This window comes from Pagrus pagrus (assembly GCF_965226575.1).
Source record: "Pagrus pagrus genome assembly, chromosome: 6".
In the NCBI taxonomy this organism is placed as follows: domain Eukaryota; kingdom Metazoa; phylum Chordata; class Actinopteri; order Spariformes; family Sparidae; genus Pagrus; species Pagrus pagrus.
The window spans coordinates 5,738,805-5,758,520 of record NC_140190.1 but is presented as its reverse complement, the minus strand read 5'-3'; the positions used below and the strand labels follow the sequence as shown (position 1 = coordinate 5,758,520).

Below are 19,716 nucleotides of genomic sequence, written 5' to 3'. Positions count from 1 at the left end.
AGTGTTATTTTTTACAACTATTTTAAAAATTCATCTCAGTGTGGATGATTAAACAGCTGGGAAATCTGGAGGATTTTAATCTACAGAGACGATTTTACAGTTGATTAGATCGGTGAAAAAAATATTAAAAAGACTTTGTAAATATTTTATTTCAATAGCACTCATACATCATACACACCCGAACTCCAATTAGCTGATGAGCTCCCCGCATGACGTGATGGAAGCCGAGTACAGTCATCTCCCCATAACATCACCCCTCAGGTCACATCAAGTTCTCCCCTTTTATTATTTATATTAAATATTTCATCCATTTTACATGATTAGTTAAAGGGTAGCGCCACCAATTTTACACATTAAAGTGTGTTTACAGCTCTTGGGGAGTACTGCATGTGTGAAAAAAGTAGTATAAAGCCTTTTGTGGCTCCAGAGGAAGCTGCATGCATCTGATAAATTACCTCCAGTGATGTCACTCCGTGGCTAAGTTGCATTATGGGTAATGTGGGGTTTAGAAAAGCAGTCCACTTATATTGCACAACTCAGTTGGACTCTTAAAACGATTAAAAATTCACAATTTTGTCAACAGAATCTGAAGAAATGACAGTTTTGACGTTATAACTTTAACGTATAGTGTTGCAGAGATATCTACTGAAGTTAGCATGCTAACCAGCTAGCCCCATCCAGTCCCAGTTCAAAGCTCCCTTGCTAGCTATGTTAACACTTCGCCAGTGCTCTTAGCGCACAGTCCGGACCGTTAGCTGAACTGCTAACTGAGCTAAACAGCTAACAGCACCTACAGGTAGCAGCAGTTAGCGGTTACTCTTGTGATTTGCTTCCCCTACTTGCTTTGAGTATAAATTCAAAAGGAGGCCAATTTTTACATAGTGCACCTTTAAATGATCAAAATCATTATAGCAGAACCTTTTTTTAGTCCACCTGCTGCCTACATTACCCACAATGCAATTTAGCCACTACGTGACATCATTGGAGGCAATTTATCAGATTACATGCAGCTTCCCCTGGAGCCACTAAAGACTTTATGCTACTTTTTCACATACGCAGTAGTACTCCAGAAGACCTGTAAATATACTTTAATGAGTACATTTGGTGGACTCACCCTTTAATGTAACAATATACACATGATTATGATGTATTTTTAATCATGTACATTTTCATTTGACCTCCAGGATAACTGTTCATGTCATCAGACCATTTCTTCCAGCAGTTGCACCGTTTCCCTCAGGTCCTCCACCACTGCATCCACATCTGCTTTGGTCGTCCCCCTGCCCACGCTCAACCTCAAGGCGTTAGCTGCCACCTCTGTGGGGACGCCGCAGCTCAGAAGGATATGGGAGGGCCTGATGGACAGCAAAGTGCAGCGCAGGGGGAGTTATGTAACTACGATCAATGCGGTGTGTGGACAAAAGGATAACAGGTTCAAGAGGGACCTCTTTTACCTGTTTGCGCTGTCTGAGTGGCAGGCAGCACCAACGCTGGCCAACAGCCGCGTACAGTTGGACAATACCCTCCAGCCTAAAGCAGGAGAGAGCGAGATTAATCATTCAGAGCCTTTGTAGTTTACAAATAGCCCTGTGCAGGTCATGAACTATCTCTGACAAACATGGGTGTAGGGTTAGAGGACACTGTGTTGGGCCGGCTGGCCAAAACAGACATAGGACAGAGACGGTAGAAGCATGATATCACCTTGTAATCTTGGGCCCTGGATGGACACGTTACATGTGTTGGGGAGGATATCAGAGCCTGGGAAATGGCTGTTGAACTGGATCTTGTCTCTGAAGACGGCCTGGGAGGGAAAACATATTGATGGTACACTGTCACTTCACTTTTACCTTTCACGTTCAGAATAATGCTAATAGATGTTAGAATTTTGGAGGCAAAGAAGAAAAATCCCAGTGAAACATGCTACAATATTTTAAATAAATAACTGTATGAACAGAGAACATCACCATTTAATAGTATCACAGTTGCAATGAGAACGTGTAATAGTTCATCTCTCTAAATGGAATCAAACTGACCTTCAGTCGTTCTTCCAGGTAAAGTTTGGTACTTCGCATGTGACTCTCGTACTCTGACAGATTGGAGGTCACCAGTTCTGCAGCCTAACGGACACATAATAAAGCAGCTATAAATTAAACAGGGTATGACATGTTTAATGCTGACATAAAGACACAATATCAGTGGTATTAGCCATTGATAAAGCCATTAGTTCTAAGTGGCACTCCTCTGTGTAAAGTCAAAGTTAGTAAAACTCATACTGTATACAGCAGGATACATACCTTTCCCAGACCTGCAATCATTGGTGTGTTTTCTGTGCTGTAATATGCAGAGAGAGAGAAAAAGACAGACCCTTACATTTAGATGTGCAGAGCTCTGATCTTGGCCTTTTATTCATGCCTTTATTGGTACTTTATTGATTTATCCTGAGGTAAGATGATGTAGTTTGTTACCCTGGTCTGAAGTTCCTCTCCTGTCCGCCTCCAAACAGCATCGGATACAGCGGTGTTCTCGTCCCAGGGCCATTCACATACAAAGCACCAATCCGAGGGGCGTAGAACTACAAATGTAACAACACCTGTCAATAAAAAAGTGATGTTGTTTTCTTTCTGAAGCCAAATCCAGATACTTTACACACCAGCTTCTTTACCTTGTGCCCCACTATAGTGAGGTAGTCCACTCCCAGTTCACAGGCATCTACTCGGACTTTCCCCAGAGCCTGAGCAGCATCGGTATGAAGCAGGATCCGGAGCCAGTCACGCTGCTTGTTGAGAGATTTTATCCTCTGGCAGATCTCTTGGACTGGCTGACAAGAGGAAAACATATAAGACACGTGAAAATAAAACAGAATTCCTTTATTATCACTGCTGTAAAGAGATGCACATATAGGTGAGCACAGAAGAGGCCGTCAGGTTTCCAAAACTGTGTCTCCTTCGTACCATGATGACTCCTGTCTCATTGTTGGCCAGCATGATGGAGATGAGACACGTGTTTGGACGCACTGCAGCAATGATGTCCTCCACCTCCACGCGGGCTGTCACATTAGACACGGGCACAAACGTCACATCTGTGATGGAGACAAGTCAAGAAAGGGAGCACATGTCAGGAAACATTTTGAGGTTAGTCGGTAAAATAAAGCCACATTTTACTAAATAATATCTTTTTTTCTCTTTAAATTACTCTGAAAGAGACTTTACAGGATGGTCTCCTACCTGCCTTGCCATCTTTCTGTAGGTGCTCAGCTGCTAGTTTGACGGAGACATGTTCCACATTGGAGGTGATAATGTGAGGAAGGCCTTTGCTTCTATTCTGCTGCCCTTCGCCTTGCTCTTGAGCCTTGCAGGTTCTCCTGAAGTACTCTACAGCAGTGTGGAGCACCAGGTTATTGGCCTGAAAGAGGGTTTGTTTAACATGAATCACCATTGCATGCATGAAACAATTATTCTGCAGATGTAGCTGTATAAAACACGCAACCAGTAATGATTACCTCTGTTCCACCTGATGTGAAAATGATATCTTCTGCTTTACCTCCCACCATCCTCGCCACATTCTCTCTGGACTGATTAATTATTGCCTTGGCTTTAGCACCTACAAATAAATATAATAGTGTAAACAATAAAAAAAAGTACTTTTTTGTTTTAAAAAGTACATTTTTATTGCCCTATTTTATTCTCTTACAATAAAAACTTTTTTATTAATCTTAACTCACTAATCTAATTTTCCAATAACATTGTAAGAGAATAAAACAGGACAATAAAATCGTACTTTTTGAAATTGTTCGCATGCTGAGATAAACCGTTATTGCAAATTAGGGAAAAGCAGATCACTGATAGTAAAATAAATGAATTGCACGCACAACTAGCTTGCATGTCTGATTCAAATTACAACATCGACTTAATGGCATTTTGATGCAGGCTTTAATTTTCTTCACCTGCTATATAATTGCTACTCGGGTTTCCCCAGGCATCCTCCAGGGCTTCAGAGATGGCCTGGATCACTTCTGGTTCCAGGGGAGTAGTGGCATTGTAGTCCATGTAGATCCTACATTACGGAAAGAAACCTCCTGGACTCAGTATATATATATATATATATGTAAGCATATGCTACAACACATAAACAAAACATATAGAGCACTCAAAATCCTCAATTTAATCTACTTTTGTGTGTGACTGACCGACTGATACGACTTCTTACCTGTCTAGATTCATCTCTGAATAATGATGAAAAGTGTGGTGGTCAGGGAAGGTGTGACCCATTATTGGGGGGATGTCATCTGATTGTTTGGCCATTATGCTCCTGGGGAGGAATAAGACATTTAGTAGGATGTGTGTAGATTTATTAACACTCAGGCAGAATTGCCAGTAAAAACAAGATTTCCCTGGATTTATAACCAAACGCCATATAAATCCTTCTAACAAAAATGTGTATTCATATCCCTCAGTGAGGGAGGCTGCATTTATTTGGACAGCTTCGATTACAATGTGTTTTGAAAAGCTGGTTGGACAGTTAGAGACATAGTTATTATTCCCAGTACAGTGAATGACTGGAGACCAAACAGCAGGTGTAACTGAGTCTCGACGGTTCAACTGTCGTGTCAGCTAAAAATGACTGTACTCAAACTCTGTCCATTGTTTTCACCACGTAGTGTGCCATTAGATGTCAGCTGGGTGTCCCAGAGGCTACAGCGGTTTTATTACACACTTTAATATAAACATTTAAGCTAGCGTTAACACGGTGTACTGTAACAAGAAAACGTGACAGGAAGGTATTTACTCAGCTTTAGGTGAACTTCCTTGTACCGACTGTGCTCACGGTGAATTCAAAAACATGGAGAAACTAATAACTTGAACCATTAAAACAACCTGTCTCATCCCTGGCAACGCCTCACCGAGACCGAGGTGATGTTTAGCCAGCTAACGCTAACTTGTACTAGGTAACGTTAGTTAACTTTTTTTTTTTAGCTAAAGCAAGCTAGTGCTGCTAAGTATTGTTTGCTAGCAAGAGTAACCGTTAAAAACTTGCTCTCCAGCTCAACAACACGAGTCAGATAAGCTCTCCTTCGTGTGACACGGCAGGCTGGACGTCTTGGCTCCGTGTCTGACCTTGTGAAACGATGCGGAGCGGTCTTGAGTAGATTCACTACTATCTGAGTCAATCATCAGCTAGCTAGCCAGCCACTGTGTATGAGCGTGGATGGGGCGCCGCTCCGCTGGGTTGCCAGATGTCTTAACGGGAAATCCGCAATCTGAAGGTAAGGATGTCGGAAAACGCTCATAAGTATGTACACGGTTTGAATTTTTTACGTTTTTATAGTTCATCTCTGGTTTATCGTATGGGTTATATTCGTATAAAGTTAAAAAAAAAATGTAAAAGCATAAACAATTACGTCTTTTTTGACTGAAGCATAATGGATAATTAATAATTCATTTATTCGTTTATTGAAAGCGCGCATAAAGCAGGATGTTTCTAATGTCGAAGAGCTGGAAAGATTATGTAATTAAGGGTTCAGCAAATGAGGATTATGATTTGTATTATAATGTATTACAAACACTCCCAAAACGATGATATGAGAACATGGCAACCCTGGATTCTGCTGACATGGCAAAACCACGAGTATGTCCTCTTGCACACTTTTCAGTCAGTTTGTATACAAAACAGTCTACTAAACCAAATGTATGCAGTTTAACAATGGCTGAATAAAAAAAATACTGGGTCAGACCCCAGCTCATGTATTTATTTGTTGTTGTAAATGATAAATAAGTGCTTGGTCACCTTGTACAAGTGTGAGTGCAGCAGATTGTATAAAGAAGAGGAGTCCATTGCTTTGTGTTGCATAATTTCCATGTTTATTTAATATATGACAATGTGTTTAGTGTACACAAACATTTGACGCTAAACTCCAACACTCAGAGACACTGACTGAACTACTGCCCATTTAAAGATTTCGTAAATGGGTGCAACTTTATAATACACTGTTCACAGCAATCATGTTTATATACAATGCAAAATCATTTGAAGAAGGAAAAAAAAAAAAAAATGTACCGGTGCAATTTGATAGTGCAAAACAAAACAAAAAAGAGAGCGAGAGAAAGAGAGAGAGAGAAAGAAAGAGAGATTAGATGTGGTAGCACAGAAATGTAAATGAAATTCCTTCAAAGGGCAGAGGAGAGATTAGAAAAAGTAGATTATTTGTGAAGGCTGTCAGAGCATGACGGTGATAGAAGAGTGAGAGTGTGACAGTAAGGTAACCTACAGCATTACTCTGTGCGAGATGCAATGCCTAACAGGGCCATGATGAACCAACCTTTCCCCCACATGTCTGTGGACAGACTATTACAGCTACTGTATATCTCACAACCTGCATTTGGTTCCCTGATAGTACCTACAATCAATAAAGGAACCAGACTGTGAAAACCAGAGGACAAGTCAACACAACCACTCCTGCAGAATAAGTATTTTCAAACATCAAAGTACATTCAGTGTGATTTTTTCTTTTTTTTCTGTGACCGCACCAACAAAACTTTGGTTGGTTCGAATGTGACGCACATTAAAAGGCCCACAGAAAACAGGAGCGACAATCTCGACATAAGAGATCAGACTGGAGTTATCCCGGGCTCACATTTCAAGACTGGGTTTTTAAAGGGTAATGAGACAGAAATGAGTGCTTGAGACAGTGTAATGTACAGTACAGCAGGGTATTCCCTCGATGACGATGCTATAGCTGGATAAAATACAACTGCAGTCTCTGCCAACAATCATTGATCACTCGACTAAAGATATTAACAGACATTTGACTGATTTAAAACAACTACTGACAGTTGTTCAAACATGTAAACTGTAAAATGGTTTGATTGGTTCACCTCAAAATATGTCCACAACACAGAGAATACTTTATGATCCCAGGAAATATGCTTATAGTAGGGTAAGATACTGTATGAATTATCTAAACAACAATTCATTGTTAAAGCTACTGCGCCAATACATTGAGAAAAAATAATATTATTTCACTTTTTGTGTTTAATTCTTTGAGATGTTGTCCTGGTAGGTAAAATGTAATTTCTGTCTTTGAGCACGCTCTCTAGGCTGGTCGACCTGAGGCACGCTCATCAATCAAACTTCAACACAACATCTCACAAACTGTATCTGGCAAGTTTCTGATTCATTATCAATGAAATGCTCCAGAAAATTCACAGTTGACATGTTCATCAAAGATCAGATGAAGGGATAAGAAACAGAACAGTACTTTATTTGTTTCCCCTCATTCAAAGCCTGATTGTTTAACAGTTGTCATGATATGCTTTCTAACCTTCCTGAAATAAGTTAAAGTTGTTTTTTTTAAAGGTATAAACATGAAGTATACTCCGTGTTATGACAATTCTGTTCTACGTGACAGAACGCGACATATAAATGAGACCTTTTTTTGTTTGAAGATGAACGTGACGATCATGATGAAAAAGAGGAACGTGATGTGATATGATCTGCAGACACTTCCAGGACAGTATTATAGCAGCATGAAGGATGTAGTTTCAAAGCAACTGGTGCAGAGGCATACTGTACAGTATGATTGAAAAGAGAGGCACTACATTTAATCAATATACATATCATTCAGAAAACCAGCTTCTTATTCCGTACCGTGAGGAACAGTTTATACTTTTGATCATTGAACAGGTAGCTTTGTGCAGCTGAGGATGGACAGACCACCTTAATATTCTCTACCTAACAGTATACTGACCTTTTCAGATGTATGTTAGTGGGGGGTCAAAGGTCAGCTGGGACTATCCTAATCTTAAAGGGGATAGTGTTATTCAAGTAATCTTCAGCACAAAGAAAGTGGCCAATCATAAAGTCATTATAATTTTACCTACAAGGGGACAAGGTTGTATTATTCAAACATTTAAGGAACTCATATTAAAAAGTGCAGTGTGCAGAAATTGCACGGTACTACTACTTTAGAAATATAAATGTCTTTGTAAATAAATACATGCAGAAATAAATAATAAAGCTGTTAAATATCTAAATATATCACATTTTAAAGGAAATAAAATTCAGGTCGAGAATGAGATTAAATTGAGAGGATTAATGGTGATGATATTTGATAGCTCGCTGTGTGAATGTAGATACCCTCGGTGCTCCTACAAGTAGCTAAAAACGACATGAATTGATCAAAAATGCCACAAGAACATGAAGTCTAGGATGATACGCCATTCCTTTGCCAGGCTGTGTGTGCTAAAGTTTAGAAGACGTTTTCAGAAGTAGGAGGCAGATTACTCAATGTCAGGATTCATGAACCACAAAGAAAAGAGGATTATTCTGAAGCTCAACTGTTATTTTTTTTCATTTAGCGTGTTTGTTCTTTTAGCAGTACGTTGTATGCAAACCAGTTTCGACACTGTGATTATAGTTGTAGAGTAGAGTAGAGAAGAATCTGCACGTTTGTCTATTTACTGATGCAAATGTAGCAATGAGATCCTCACTGACATGGCAGCTTTAGGTAAAAATAAATGTCACTGCTTGCTTTTTTTTTTTTTTTAAGGAATAAATGTATAAGGCTTGATGTGTCACTGACAACAACTACAGTACATTACCAATACGTATGTAATCTGAGATAAGAAACTGTTGCTACTTCCTCCATTTTCTTCATTCGTCCAGCTATGAATAAACTCCAGTACAGTACAGTGACAGCATTTTGAAGAGGTTCTTCAGACTACGAGACTCACACCGCAGCAAAGGCCTGACACGAGATGGGCGCTTTAGGTGCTGAGGACACGAGTGATAAACTGAGAACGCACAGGGGAGAGATGGTTGTTGGTGACTTGTGGTGGGGGGTCGTGGGGCTCAGCACAAGGAGAGGATAAGGACAAGGATCTATGTACATCTTAGTCTTTGCGTTCATCCTTCTTTCACCAGATGGGTCACATCCTCATCTGTCCGGCTCGTCTTCTTGACAGCTTTGACCTGAGAGACAGAAAAAGAAGAGTTTTTATTTTTAAAGAAACATCTTCCAGTTATAACTTTGTGTTTACTTTTACCGTTAAAAGTATTTTTTTTTACCTGATAGTTCCAGCGAGAAGAGGATTAAACGCATACAGCCAATCATGCATCTCTTTGTCATTAGTGGCTTGAAGCAATATTCCACGATGTTCTGTACACACGGCGAATGTGTTCGGGGTCTGTTGAAAGAGTGAAGAAAAAAGCGGGTTATACCATTCCTGAGGTTTTCACCAATAACAGGGCATAAAGAGGGATTTTTTGGAGAGTTTGATGAATCACCAACCTTCAGCATTGCCTGCTGGTCCTCACTGTACTCCACCTGGGCAGAGGAGAGGTTGAGGATAGCCCGCTCCACAGTGTCTCTCTCTGTGTTGTAGATGTAGACGTATGGCCGCCGCACGACAACGTAGCGCTTCACCCATCCGTTGGTGTGTGGCTCCAGGAAATGTATGTACCCCTTCTTTGACACGATGGGGCTGCAAAAATACAGGTGAAACATGTGAATCGAAGAAATGTTGGGAGTCACAACAGCAAAAAGAGATTTTTTTTTTTAGAGTTACTGCAGCAGACTGACCTGACTCTAATTTCCTGGATATCAGGGACAAATCTGCGGATCCGAGGTTTGGTGTCAGAGGCTCCACTGACGGACTTCTTGGCCTCTGCGTCCTGCGGTGTGTCAGGACCGGGGCTGACGGCTCTGGAGCGAGGCGTGGGGGGTCTGCAGTACAGAAACAATAGGTCTGTAGCCATAGCAACAAAGTAACTGCCTACATTACGCCTCATGTGACAAAGTACTTAGTGCTTCATGTTATCCCACTACCAAATAGCTACCAAGGATCGAAATACATACCAATAACCATAAAAGTACATCTGAGGACCTACCTGAGTTCAGCGTTACTATAGCAACCCTCAACCAGCGAAGGGCATGTTGATGAGGGTGTGATTGTGTTGAGAGCCGAGATCGAAGCCGAGTCTCTTAGCGTTGTAACAGACATTTCTGAAATCTGCGACACACACACACACACACAGATGTACACTGTGTCAACTGTAAGGATCTAATCAACCGACATTGATCTGATTATTTTCATGAGTAGGTATAAATTATATACAAGCGTTTGAGCACTACCTTGCTTTCACTAGCGCTGACGCACACGTGGCTGTAATCCCGGTTGAAGGAGTGAGTGAGCAGCCGCAAACACTGTGCGTGAAAAGGACAGAGAGCTTAGAAAGGTTAGATACACGATAAGTGAAATCAGATCTGTAATATCATTTTCAAAAATCTAAGCACTATATTTCAACTTGACATGAATACATATACATCAATGAACATTTCAACAGATACTTGACATGACAGAGGTCATAAAACAGGCCAATTTTCTTCAGCAATAAAACACAGTCAAGACTGCGCTTAAAGGATCCATATTTATTAATGTTAAACTTGTCCTAGCTTGGCTGCTCTCCTTCATGTGACGTCATATCCAATTTGTCTTTTATTTTTAGGGTGGACATACGACTCCCTTACTGAAACGACTCCAGATGTTACTGTTAAGTGTATGTAGATAATTTCTCCCCCCGAAAAAACTAGCATCCATATCATCTTCCCACACATTGATTCACTGGGGGTTTCCATCCCGCATGTTGCTCTCTAAGTCAAACCTGAAATTCACTATTGACTAAGTAATGATGGCTGACCTTGGCAGCGAGCTCCCTCTGCCTCTCAGTGGTGATTTCTGTACTGTAGCAGACCTCCTGGTCGACCCCGGGGGGCTGTGAGGACTCACTCATCTCCTCAGAGACGCAGGACAGCAGGGACTCCTGGCCCATGAGCATGGTAGACTCCAGTTTCTCCCTCAGCAGAAGGTAATGTTTGGTCTTCTCCACCTGAGGGAATAGGGGGAAAACATCACAATCATTGACAACAGACATGGTCCCTTGCTTAGAGAAAACTATACTACTGTACTATTCCCAAAAGCAAGCAACTTCTGGGAATAGTACAACATAGGAAAACAGTTTACAGACAAATTCCAGTCTGGTTTCCATCAGAGGGCCAACAGAGATGGCTCTCTACGCTGCTTTCAGCACCATGAGTCATATTCTTTTATTAGATAGTCTGAGGAAATGGATTAGGATATCTGATACTGAATGACTATTTAATGGTTTTCTTCCTATTTGTATAATCATATTTGTAATCATTGCTGTCTGATTGTGTTCCTCTGTCTTGTGGAGTTCCTCAAGGGTCAATCCTGGGTCCTTTCTTATTCTCCCATTACATGCTCCCTTATCAGTCAGTTTCATACTTTTCTCAATAGTGTTTCAGAGTTATATCATAAAAAAACAGCACTTGGGTTTCCTGGCTTATAACTCCTAAGTTAAGTTCATAAAACCTGGCAGCCATTTTATATTCCTAGTTGAGCTTTAAGAATCTTATGCGAGTTATTCAGTCCTGTTATTTAAATGAAGAAACATTGCAACATGAAGCCAAGAAGCTTTAGCACAATTAGGTCAAATTTCTGCTGTGTGAATATCTCACAGTTTGCAAATATGATCATACAATAGTCTTTCATACTCCAGAGCTTTCCTTTAATTATCTTTTTTTTATGTTGCATTGTTTTAAATGAGTTTCTTTGTTTTTATTCACATCGTGTTTATATTTTTTCTTCAGCAGTAATTCAAGTTAGTGCCCAATGAACAAATTTTGTTGAAAATGAATTACGTTACTTTACATGTCTACTTAAAAGTAGATGCTATGCTATGAAAGAAAAGTAACTTACATCTTGAAGAAGGCTAAGTTTCTCTAACTCCCACTGGTGGTCCAGAATGAGGCTGTCACTACGGGGCCTCCATCCAGCCAGGTTCTCCTCTCCACGGACGTAGGCCACTGAGGTGTCCAGCACCCGCCTGCGTCTCCTCTGCATACCTGGGGTGGACGGGTGCACAATTAGAACATGTTGCAGAGGCGAGCTTGATGCAAAACAGAAAATGCGTCTCGACTCTCACCTGGACTTCCTGCATCGGCCAAGTTACACAGGCTGACCTCATAAACTCCAGTTACACGGTTTCTAGAAGGAGAAACGACACAAAGCTCTTTATAGAGAAAGAACACAGGAGATACTTGATTGTTATTCAGAAACTGAAGTGGGACACTCACCCATCTGCCGCTCTCAGGCTTCCAGTACCGAAAAGGTTTCGGATTGAGCGGGAGGCTGAAAGCTTTGTGTCTCGTGAATAAAACACCATGCAGATATCTTTGGTTATGACTGCGGGCTGGGTGCAGTTCTCCAGCTGCAATTGATAAAAGTGAAAGATTTCCAACACTGATCCTTTAGATTAATTCACACATCACATGAATACAGGCACCGTACTGTACCTCCAAGTAGGCAGAGAGGGTCATGTAGATCTTCTCCCCATATGGAGTGACTCGGTTTAGCAGCAGGGAGTTGTGCATGGAGCTATCCCAAGCGGCCTCGAAGCGGTAGAAAGTCCTGAGGTTTCCATCCGAGCGAGAAGAAAATTAAATGAGTCAGCAGTCAACTTTCAGTCCTTCTACCTGAACAAAACATTATCTCAAACTAACAACAGAGATGTCAATGTAAAAATCAAGATAAATACAAACTATACTTCATTAATCAAAATTACTTCACTTACAGAGTGATTTGATACACTGAGACAAAAATATGTTACGTCATAATTAATTAAATATTGGTATTGTACAGTACTTAAACATTTTTGTAGGTATTCTTTAAAATTTAAGCGCACCAAAAGTGCTAATGAAATCTTTTTGCATGCAACAGTCTGACTAAATTGATGATCTGTTTTGTACAAAGTTCACAGAAAAGGAAAGACAGCTGAGATGACTATCAGTACAGAAAAAAAAGAGAGGGGGGATGAGAGACAGCCAGACGGGATGAGGGACAGGGCAGTGAAATACCTATGGTCAAGTTCCAAGGAAATGCTGTGAAAGAAGAAATCAGCAAAAGAATAGAAAGTGAGAGTCAGGAAGTATGTTGTGGTTGTGCGCTTGTGTGCCTGGGATGGTGTTTGTCTTTTTTCACACTGTTATCTCATTATGTAAACACTGCCATAGATTGTACAGCTCACCCAGAAGGGACTGTTGAGAAATCCTGTGGAAGGGTCTGATCGACTTCTCTCATCCTGCCCTACTAGTGCTAGTATTCCTCGAGCAAAATGCTGCTATCTGTTACGCCTCTGATTTCCTCCGTACCTTAATGTACATGATTTTTTTATTTTTCTCCTGAGGGAAAATAATCACATGCTGAAACCAGTTATTCTTTTGGCCTGCGTCCCAGAACGGCCAATCCAAACAAGAATTGTAAGGACACTAATGTTTCTGTAAGCCATAAAAACTGACTCCTCATGAGGTTTAGATGTTTGGGCCCTCTGGTCCTGGACTGAGGTGACCTTGTGGGAAAGCGAACAATGTTTCACCCAAGAGAAAGGAAAACAGCAACGTACTGAGTTGACTCTGTAGTGAAGAGAGCTCACCGCTCCTTTTCTGTGACTAAAGAGGATTCAGCCTGTTTTTTAAGTAATTAGCAAGTGCATTAACACACACACACACTCACACATGACACGCTCACACTTCTTTTCCAGTAGTAGAAAACTGTCAGCTTACACTACTAGGAAGCAATTTCCTCTCTGCACTACAGCAACATGTGCTTCTCTTGTGTTTTACTACCTCCTAAAAATGCGGCAGCCAGGATTGAAGTCATGCTGCTGGCTGAACATGTGAGGAGTCGTTTGTTTCTGGTGCTTGGCAGAGTTTCGCCGAGGTACGAGCAAGATTCAAAAATATTCACAACATCGCAGCAATTTTGGGGCTAAGTGCTACTGGTGAGGTAATGGTTCACTGGATTACATTTTAATAGCTGCATTTGAATACGGTGCCAGAGCGGGTACTGTAATGATGTGATCCATATTACAGCACTTGAGTAACAGTGTTCCTGTTAATACTGTGTAGCTGTGATGGGAAGTGCTCTCTGTCTCTCGGGATTGGATTGTAACTAACAAAAAACATATTCATGGATTCAAAATGTTGCTTCACTGCAAAGGTCAACAGTATGAAATTAATAAACAGAGTGGAGAGAGGAAAGCAGAAAAATGACTTGTTTTTCAAGCTTTTTATGAATATTCGAGCTAAGGACAGGATCTCATTGCCTTTGTTACTTCAGAGTAACTGTGCAGTAAAAAAATGGATCACTATCACCACCTGCTGGCGAGTAGCACTAACCCCTCTTGCTCACACTGAAATCTTTCAGTTCAACCGCTGTAAACAGAACAAAAAAATAATTCATTGAAATGACGGCAGCATTTTAAAATTCCCTTTTCCTACCCCAAAAGTCGAATGCAAGAGTGACCAAATATTGTTAGACTTTCTTAAATCAGTGTAATCGAATCGGTCCTGCAGCAACTGCTGAAGTGGAAACAGAGAGTGTGATACTGGCCCCACGACACCTCCAGCAGAGACACAGTCAAGGACAGTCGACGCGAAGCAAAGCGAGCCATGCAGACCCAGTCCATCATAAAACCGCAGCCTGATAACAGAACAAACACACACACCCAGCGCAACAGAGAACCGGGGACATGCAGAACCACACCCCATCACTTCTCATGAGAGGGAGAAAACAAAGAGGCACAGATGAATTGCTGACAGTAATGGCAGAGTAGGAGAGAGGGTAAGAAAATCACCGGAGGGCCGAGAAGGAATGACAGGGTGTAGAGGACGTTACAGAGACGGGGGAAGTGTTTATGTAACTTAAGAGCATGAGAAGAGAGGCAAAATAATATACCTAGGCATGTCCGAATCAAGAAACTGTCTGCAAAAGCAAAAAACAACATTCCGTTAGTGGACTGGAGGGAGAAAAATGTTAGCATCCATATATACTTTGATGTTAGTCTGGGCAGAGACCACACTGGACCACAGCCTGACCTGGTGCTGAGCCCTTAAAGCCAATTTTTGGCCATTGAGGCCACAACAGGAAAAACACTGAGGGCTGAAAAACCCCAGGGGTGCAGCACCATGGTCAAACAGAGGCTGGTCGAGCAGGGCCTCTGGACAGTGCTGCGTGGAGCGTTGGGTTGCTTTAAATTGTAACTCAGTAATCACAGGTCTGGGTGAAGGTGTTGCTCAAATTGTTAGGTTTTTTTGGCGAGTGATTGGAAAAGCATAGGGATTAAGCAAATGAGCCAAAATCATACGTTATCTAGCAAAAAAAAACAAACTTTTTCATACATTTAGCTAGCACAGTATAATAATTTTGGCCAAATATACACTGATATTTGTCCACATCATACATTGCAAATATACTTATATAAATACATACTATTTTATACATTCTGCTACTAAGAGTTATTAGGTGTTAATGGTAAGTGATTTTGGCAAACTAATGAAGAGTTATTATTGGCTTTTATGCCAGAAATGACCTTACTTCTTGAATGAACATGTTAGCTCCATAGCATGTCAGGTTGTCAAAACACAAGTTCTCATTATGGGGCCAGGAGACTTAAAAGAAACTTACTGCCCTCTACTGGCCATAGAGATTGCAGAACAAAATAAAACAAACATCACAATTTAGCCCCAAACTCCAGAACATTTTTTCTATATGATGTCATAGTCACAAAGAGCTACCTAATCTATTTTGTCCTATGGTGAATCTAAAGATGTGAGCAAAAACATTCAGGGTAAAATTTCAGTATTAGCATTTATTTCCTGTAGTTTCACGCAGGTTGTTCATCTTCCCTGCTGCTCTACAGGAGAGGCTGCTTTCATACAACACACCCAGAAACACCATTTTCATACTGTAGGCCAGTGTGTTACTAACAGAGACTTAAACTATGTTCTATCTACAGGCTGTTATTCTTAAATATCAACAGTTAATCAAAGGATTCATTGTAGAAAGTGATGATGAAATGTTGTCCAATGTATGCAACAATATTGAGTCCAAATACAGATAGTTTAAGGTTATTTACTGATTTTACATTACCTGTAGTGATACATACTGCTGGATAAATCAGAATAACATGCAGTCTAATTGTTAATTTAAGTGAAGTGTTCATTCAGAAGCCTCTTGAAGTCTAAAGCAGGTCAGCGTTGGTGTTAGTAGATCTAATCACGGCTGAGAGGTGAGACGGTGGGAGGTGAGGTGATAAACAAGGTGAGATGCAACATGTACGGTGCACTGACCAAACAACAAAAAGCACAGATTAACATGGAGGGTCGCACAGCCAGCAAGGACGAGTTAATTAGTTACTACTCATCTGTGGCAGATTTAGGTTTAAAAAGCTACTCAAGGGGAATTTGACTGAATTGCTAATGGTCACTCTGGATTTTCTATGTGTGTCCTCCTGCAATTAGAAAAAGGAAACTATACTCATGCAGACACAATAACAACGATTAAAGAAACACAAAATAACTATCTGATAACATTCAAATTGTGCCTTTTCTGCCATGCTTTTTTTTTTTTTTCAACCCCATTTTTTACATGTACAGCTGGTTCATTGTGCCATGCATTTGCCCGTGTGCCGTATTTCAGTGCAGGAGCTGCCACAGCAGTAATTAAGTAAGGCTGACACAAAAAATCGGATCCATAAAGTGGTTTCCAAATTCAGCATTGCTGCCACAACCTTAGAAATAAACAAACATATCTGAGGATATACAGTGAATTCCATATCACACCATATATATTCAAAGAATGAAACATTTAAAAGGTGGACTGGCCTGATGTTATGCTTCATTTGCAAAGATATGGCTTCCATCAAATGTCTACAGCGGTACGTACCGGTCATCTTGCATGGGCCTCACATACCCAGCAGACAAGATGTTGAGGGAGAGGATATTGGGGTCAATGATGGTCTCGTCAGCTTCAGGGGTGTTGCGAAGACGTCCTAGGAAAGGCACAGGTGCCTCAGTTAGAACAGCTCATAGTCAAGGCATTATCGCGGTTGGTCTGAAAACTGAACTTACCCACAACAAGCTCACGTATGTCCTTCCACTCAATGTCACCTCCTGACTCATGCACAATGGTAACAGTGACTCTCCTCTGGAGGCCCTGTGGTTGTAAAGAAAAACCAAGAAAGATGGAAATGAAAAAAAAGGTGTGGTTACATTCAATACCTTTAAAATATTTCAGTGTGATAGACATACCTGGTGCAGTAGGAATGTGCCATGACAAGGCATTCCTCCTCTGTGGTCCACCACTGCAGGGATGTAGCTGAGAAGACACAGATGAAAACAAGCTTCATTTATTGTGTCAGTGATAAACAGTGCTGGAGGCATTTGGTCCAAATGGATCATGATACTTCATGGAAAGCTCAGGTGCGACAGAGGACACTCACTCTCCATTGGCCTCCAGCTCGCAGATCTCAAAGAATACCATGAGATCATATTTGCTGTGGCAGGGTCCTGCCTGCGGGCGGGTCATAGCTGTCAGCTTAGTGGCAGGTACTGTGTTGAAAAGGGAGATAGAGAGGGTAAGACAGGTAGAGGGTAAGTCTGGGAGAGGACTAGTGGCTAACAGCAGAGGGCTGCTCTAACCTACAAAGGAAAGAAAAAGGGAAGAAGAAAGGAAATCAGTGATGCAGGGAAAGTCCTGTAGAAGGAGCTAATTTCCTTCAGGAAATGTATAATCAACTCTGCAGTCCTCTTTTAAAGGAGAATACCACTGAAATTCCTAAATAAACTGTTTGTTTCCTTAAATGGTTTTGCTATTTGAGATGTATTCATTAACCTTTACCTACTCTGGCTCTTTGGCGACTCTGTGCGCCAACTTGAACAGTATTCCCCTCTAAAACTACCTATGTTATTGATCTTCATTGTTTTGTAAATGCACACATCATGAAAGTATCTGGACTAATAATGTGATGTACTATAGTTTAAGTCTGATTACTGTGTAATCTACAGATATACAGTATAGTGTACAGCGTAGATAACATTCCCATCCCATCAAGAAGAGCTCAAGGAGGGAACTGCAAGGAAAATCCACCACGCAGGTCGAGAGTAAACACACAGAGAGCCAATCCAATTGAATCCTGACACAGAAAACTCTCTTTTATATCAAATTGTTTCATTTTTAAAACTATATTACAGGCTCACTGGTCTGTGACCAGCAGTACCTGTAATGTAAACTGTAGTAGGTAGATTTTGTTCTTCTTTATGACACCTTATCCTCTACAGGAACGTCACAGGGTCAGTTACAGAACATCAAACCAGCAGCTGGAAGGACTTCTGTGTCACATTTGAGCCATTATTCAGCAAAAGTGATGCTTTAATGTAACACGCTGTGATCTTTGAGATAGTTAATGAATTAATTGTAACATGGCATTACAGTCACTTGGCTTTAGTGCAGTTTTAAAGTCACACCAAGAAAAACACTTGATATAAAAAGGCTTTCAGTCACAGGATTCTCTTGGATCTGACATCAGTAACCAACCCGGCTTCTGAGCTTTAATAACTGAACAGATAGAGATGGGCGGAGCAGTCAGCTGAGCTCGCTCGTTTCCTTCCAGTAGGAAGGAAGCAGCCAAGCCAGCGGCAGACAGAGCGTGGTCTGACAACGAGTCCACCAGTGCACCACTGAACACATCTGGGACCAGGTATCGGATCAGGTCCAGCGATTTCTCCCGGTCCGGCGAGTCATCAGAATCAACTGCTCATACCCAACAACATGAAGCTAAGATGACATGACTTGCACGGAGACCAGTACAAAGACAACATACAACATAAATAAATGGAGGAATTCAAGCAAAGTAACTCCACGAGCACTGAGTTTACCTGGTTTGGACAGAGGCATCACTCGTGGGAACTGTCTTCTGCAGGGACGTAGTGGACTGGTGGTTGAAACACATCGCGTGTCATTTTATTTGAAGAAAAACACAACAGTATACGTACATCATATCTTTGTGTGTGCAGTAATGACGTCATAGCCACGTACCTGATGACGTCTTTACAGAGAGGAAGGAAAGGCTGTTTCTGGTAGTGTCCAAAAACCTCAAACACAATTGGCTGAGTCTTGATGTAGTCGACGAAGGATTTAGTAACTTCAACAGCAATCTGTAGAAACAACACAGTGATGTTAAAGCATTTGACCTGTTAAAACATGACACAACTCATCATTGTACAGGATCTGGTTGGTACTTCTTACATTCTGCACATGGTAGAAGCCTAGAGGGGGGCCACGCCCTGTGTTTTTTAGGGGCTCAGTGGAGAAGGCCTCATCATGGCGGTGGATGAAACTGAAATCAATCCAAATTACAAAATATAACTATTGTGAAATTGTGAACAGAATATGATAAATATCCTCATGGAAGAAAAAATGTGCAATAAAAACATTTTGGTGAACTGCTCACTTGAACTGGCAGAAGATGTCAGCATATTCTGCAGAGATGCTGGAGGCTTGCAGGACGGTGACCCTGAAGGTAAAGACATTACCAATCCTCAGGTGCTCAAGTGCGTCAAGCGGAGCGTCCAGACTGGCCTTCAGCGGAGTCTCCACCTCATCTGTACCAGCTGGGAGGAACGCAAAAAATCCAAATCAGACAGTTTAAAGTTTGCATTCAAGGTGGCCAGCCGAGTCGAGCTGATTGTCAGTACGCTTGGCTGTTTTCAGGCACCATGAACCATGGATGAATAAGACTCAGCTTCGAGTCTTAGCACAGGGTCTTCATTTTCGGACCAGTGTCGGCCCAAAGCATCACTCT

At 41.2% G+C, this 19,716-nt stretch overlaps 2 protein-coding genes across 22 annotated transcripts in view; both read right to left on the bottom strand.

The window, feature by feature from the left end:
• Positions 1 to 131: 131 nt before the first annotated feature.
• On the bottom strand, positions 132 to 5,228 carry scly (selenocysteine lyase). Of its 2 annotated transcripts, none has more exons than XM_084354838.1 (13): positions 5,115 to 5,228; positions 4,207 to 4,308; positions 3,944 to 4,053; positions 3,500 to 3,600; positions 3,225 to 3,402; positions 2,952 to 3,079; positions 2,663 to 2,818; positions 2,466 to 2,572; positions 2,295 to 2,331; positions 2,034 to 2,117; positions 1,702 to 1,801; positions 1,455 to 1,530; positions 132 to 1,355 (listed from the first exon to the last, which is right to left on the bottom strand). In XM_084354838.1, exons 2-13 carry the CDS (start codon positions 4,299 to 4,301, stop codon positions 1,202 to 1,204), a joined length of 1,326 nt encoding a protein of 441 aa, XP_084210964.1. In that variant the 5' UTR covers positions 4,302 to 4,308; positions 5,115 to 5,228; the 3' UTR covers positions 132 to 1,201. The 2 variants fall into 2 exon arrangements, with proteins under 2 accessions (XP_084210964.1, XP_084210965.1); XM_084354839.1 differs by lacking the exon at positions 5,115 to 5,228 and adding an exon at positions 4,786 to 5,108.
• A 607-nt stretch (positions 5,229 to 5,835) lies between these two features.
• kif1aa (kinesin family member 1Aa) overlaps positions 5,836 to 19,716 on the bottom strand; it is a 37,802-nt gene continuing 23,921 nt past the window's right edge. For 8 of the 20 annotated variants that reach the window (XM_084355732.1, XM_084355734.1, XM_084355721.1 and 5 more), the window contains 20 exons: positions 19,366 to 19,525; positions 19,161 to 19,251; positions 18,951 to 19,069; positions 18,791 to 18,846; positions 17,356 to 17,464; positions 17,165 to 17,231; positions 16,985 to 17,069; positions 16,800 to 16,905; positions 14,811 to 14,837; positions 12,371 to 12,485; positions 12,152 to 12,285; positions 12,001 to 12,062; positions 11,775 to 11,920; positions 10,696 to 10,884; positions 10,130 to 10,201; positions 9,886 to 10,007; positions 9,578 to 9,721; positions 9,287 to 9,479; positions 9,064 to 9,182; positions 5,836 to 8,967 (listed from right to left, as the gene is read on the bottom strand). In XM_084355732.1, coding sequence (XP_084211858.1) covers positions 8,925 to 8,967; positions 9,064 to 9,182; positions 9,287 to 9,479; positions 9,578 to 9,721; positions 9,886 to 10,007; positions 10,130 to 10,201; positions 10,696 to 10,884; positions 11,775 to 11,920; positions 12,001 to 12,062; positions 12,152 to 12,285; positions 12,371 to 12,485; positions 14,811 to 14,837; positions 16,800 to 16,905; positions 16,985 to 17,069; positions 17,165 to 17,231; positions 17,356 to 17,464; positions 18,791 to 18,846; positions 18,951 to 19,069; positions 19,161 to 19,251; positions 19,366 to 19,525 — 2,159 coding nt within the window. In that variant the 3' untranslated portion in view covers positions 5,836 to 8,924. Of the gene's footprint in view, positions 8,968 to 9,063; positions 9,183 to 9,286; positions 9,480 to 9,577; positions 9,722 to 9,885; positions 10,008 to 10,129; positions 10,202 to 10,695; positions 10,885 to 11,774; positions 11,921 to 12,000; positions 12,063 to 12,151; positions 12,286 to 12,370; positions 12,486 to 12,931; positions 12,956 to 14,810; positions 14,838 to 16,799; positions 16,906 to 16,984; positions 17,070 to 17,164; positions 17,232 to 17,355; positions 17,465 to 18,790; positions 18,847 to 18,950; positions 19,070 to 19,160; positions 19,252 to 19,365; positions 19,526 to 19,716 lie in introns of all 20 variants that reach the window. The other 12 variants (XM_084355733.1, XM_084355735.1, XM_084355723.1 and 9 more) reach the window with 3 other exon arrangements.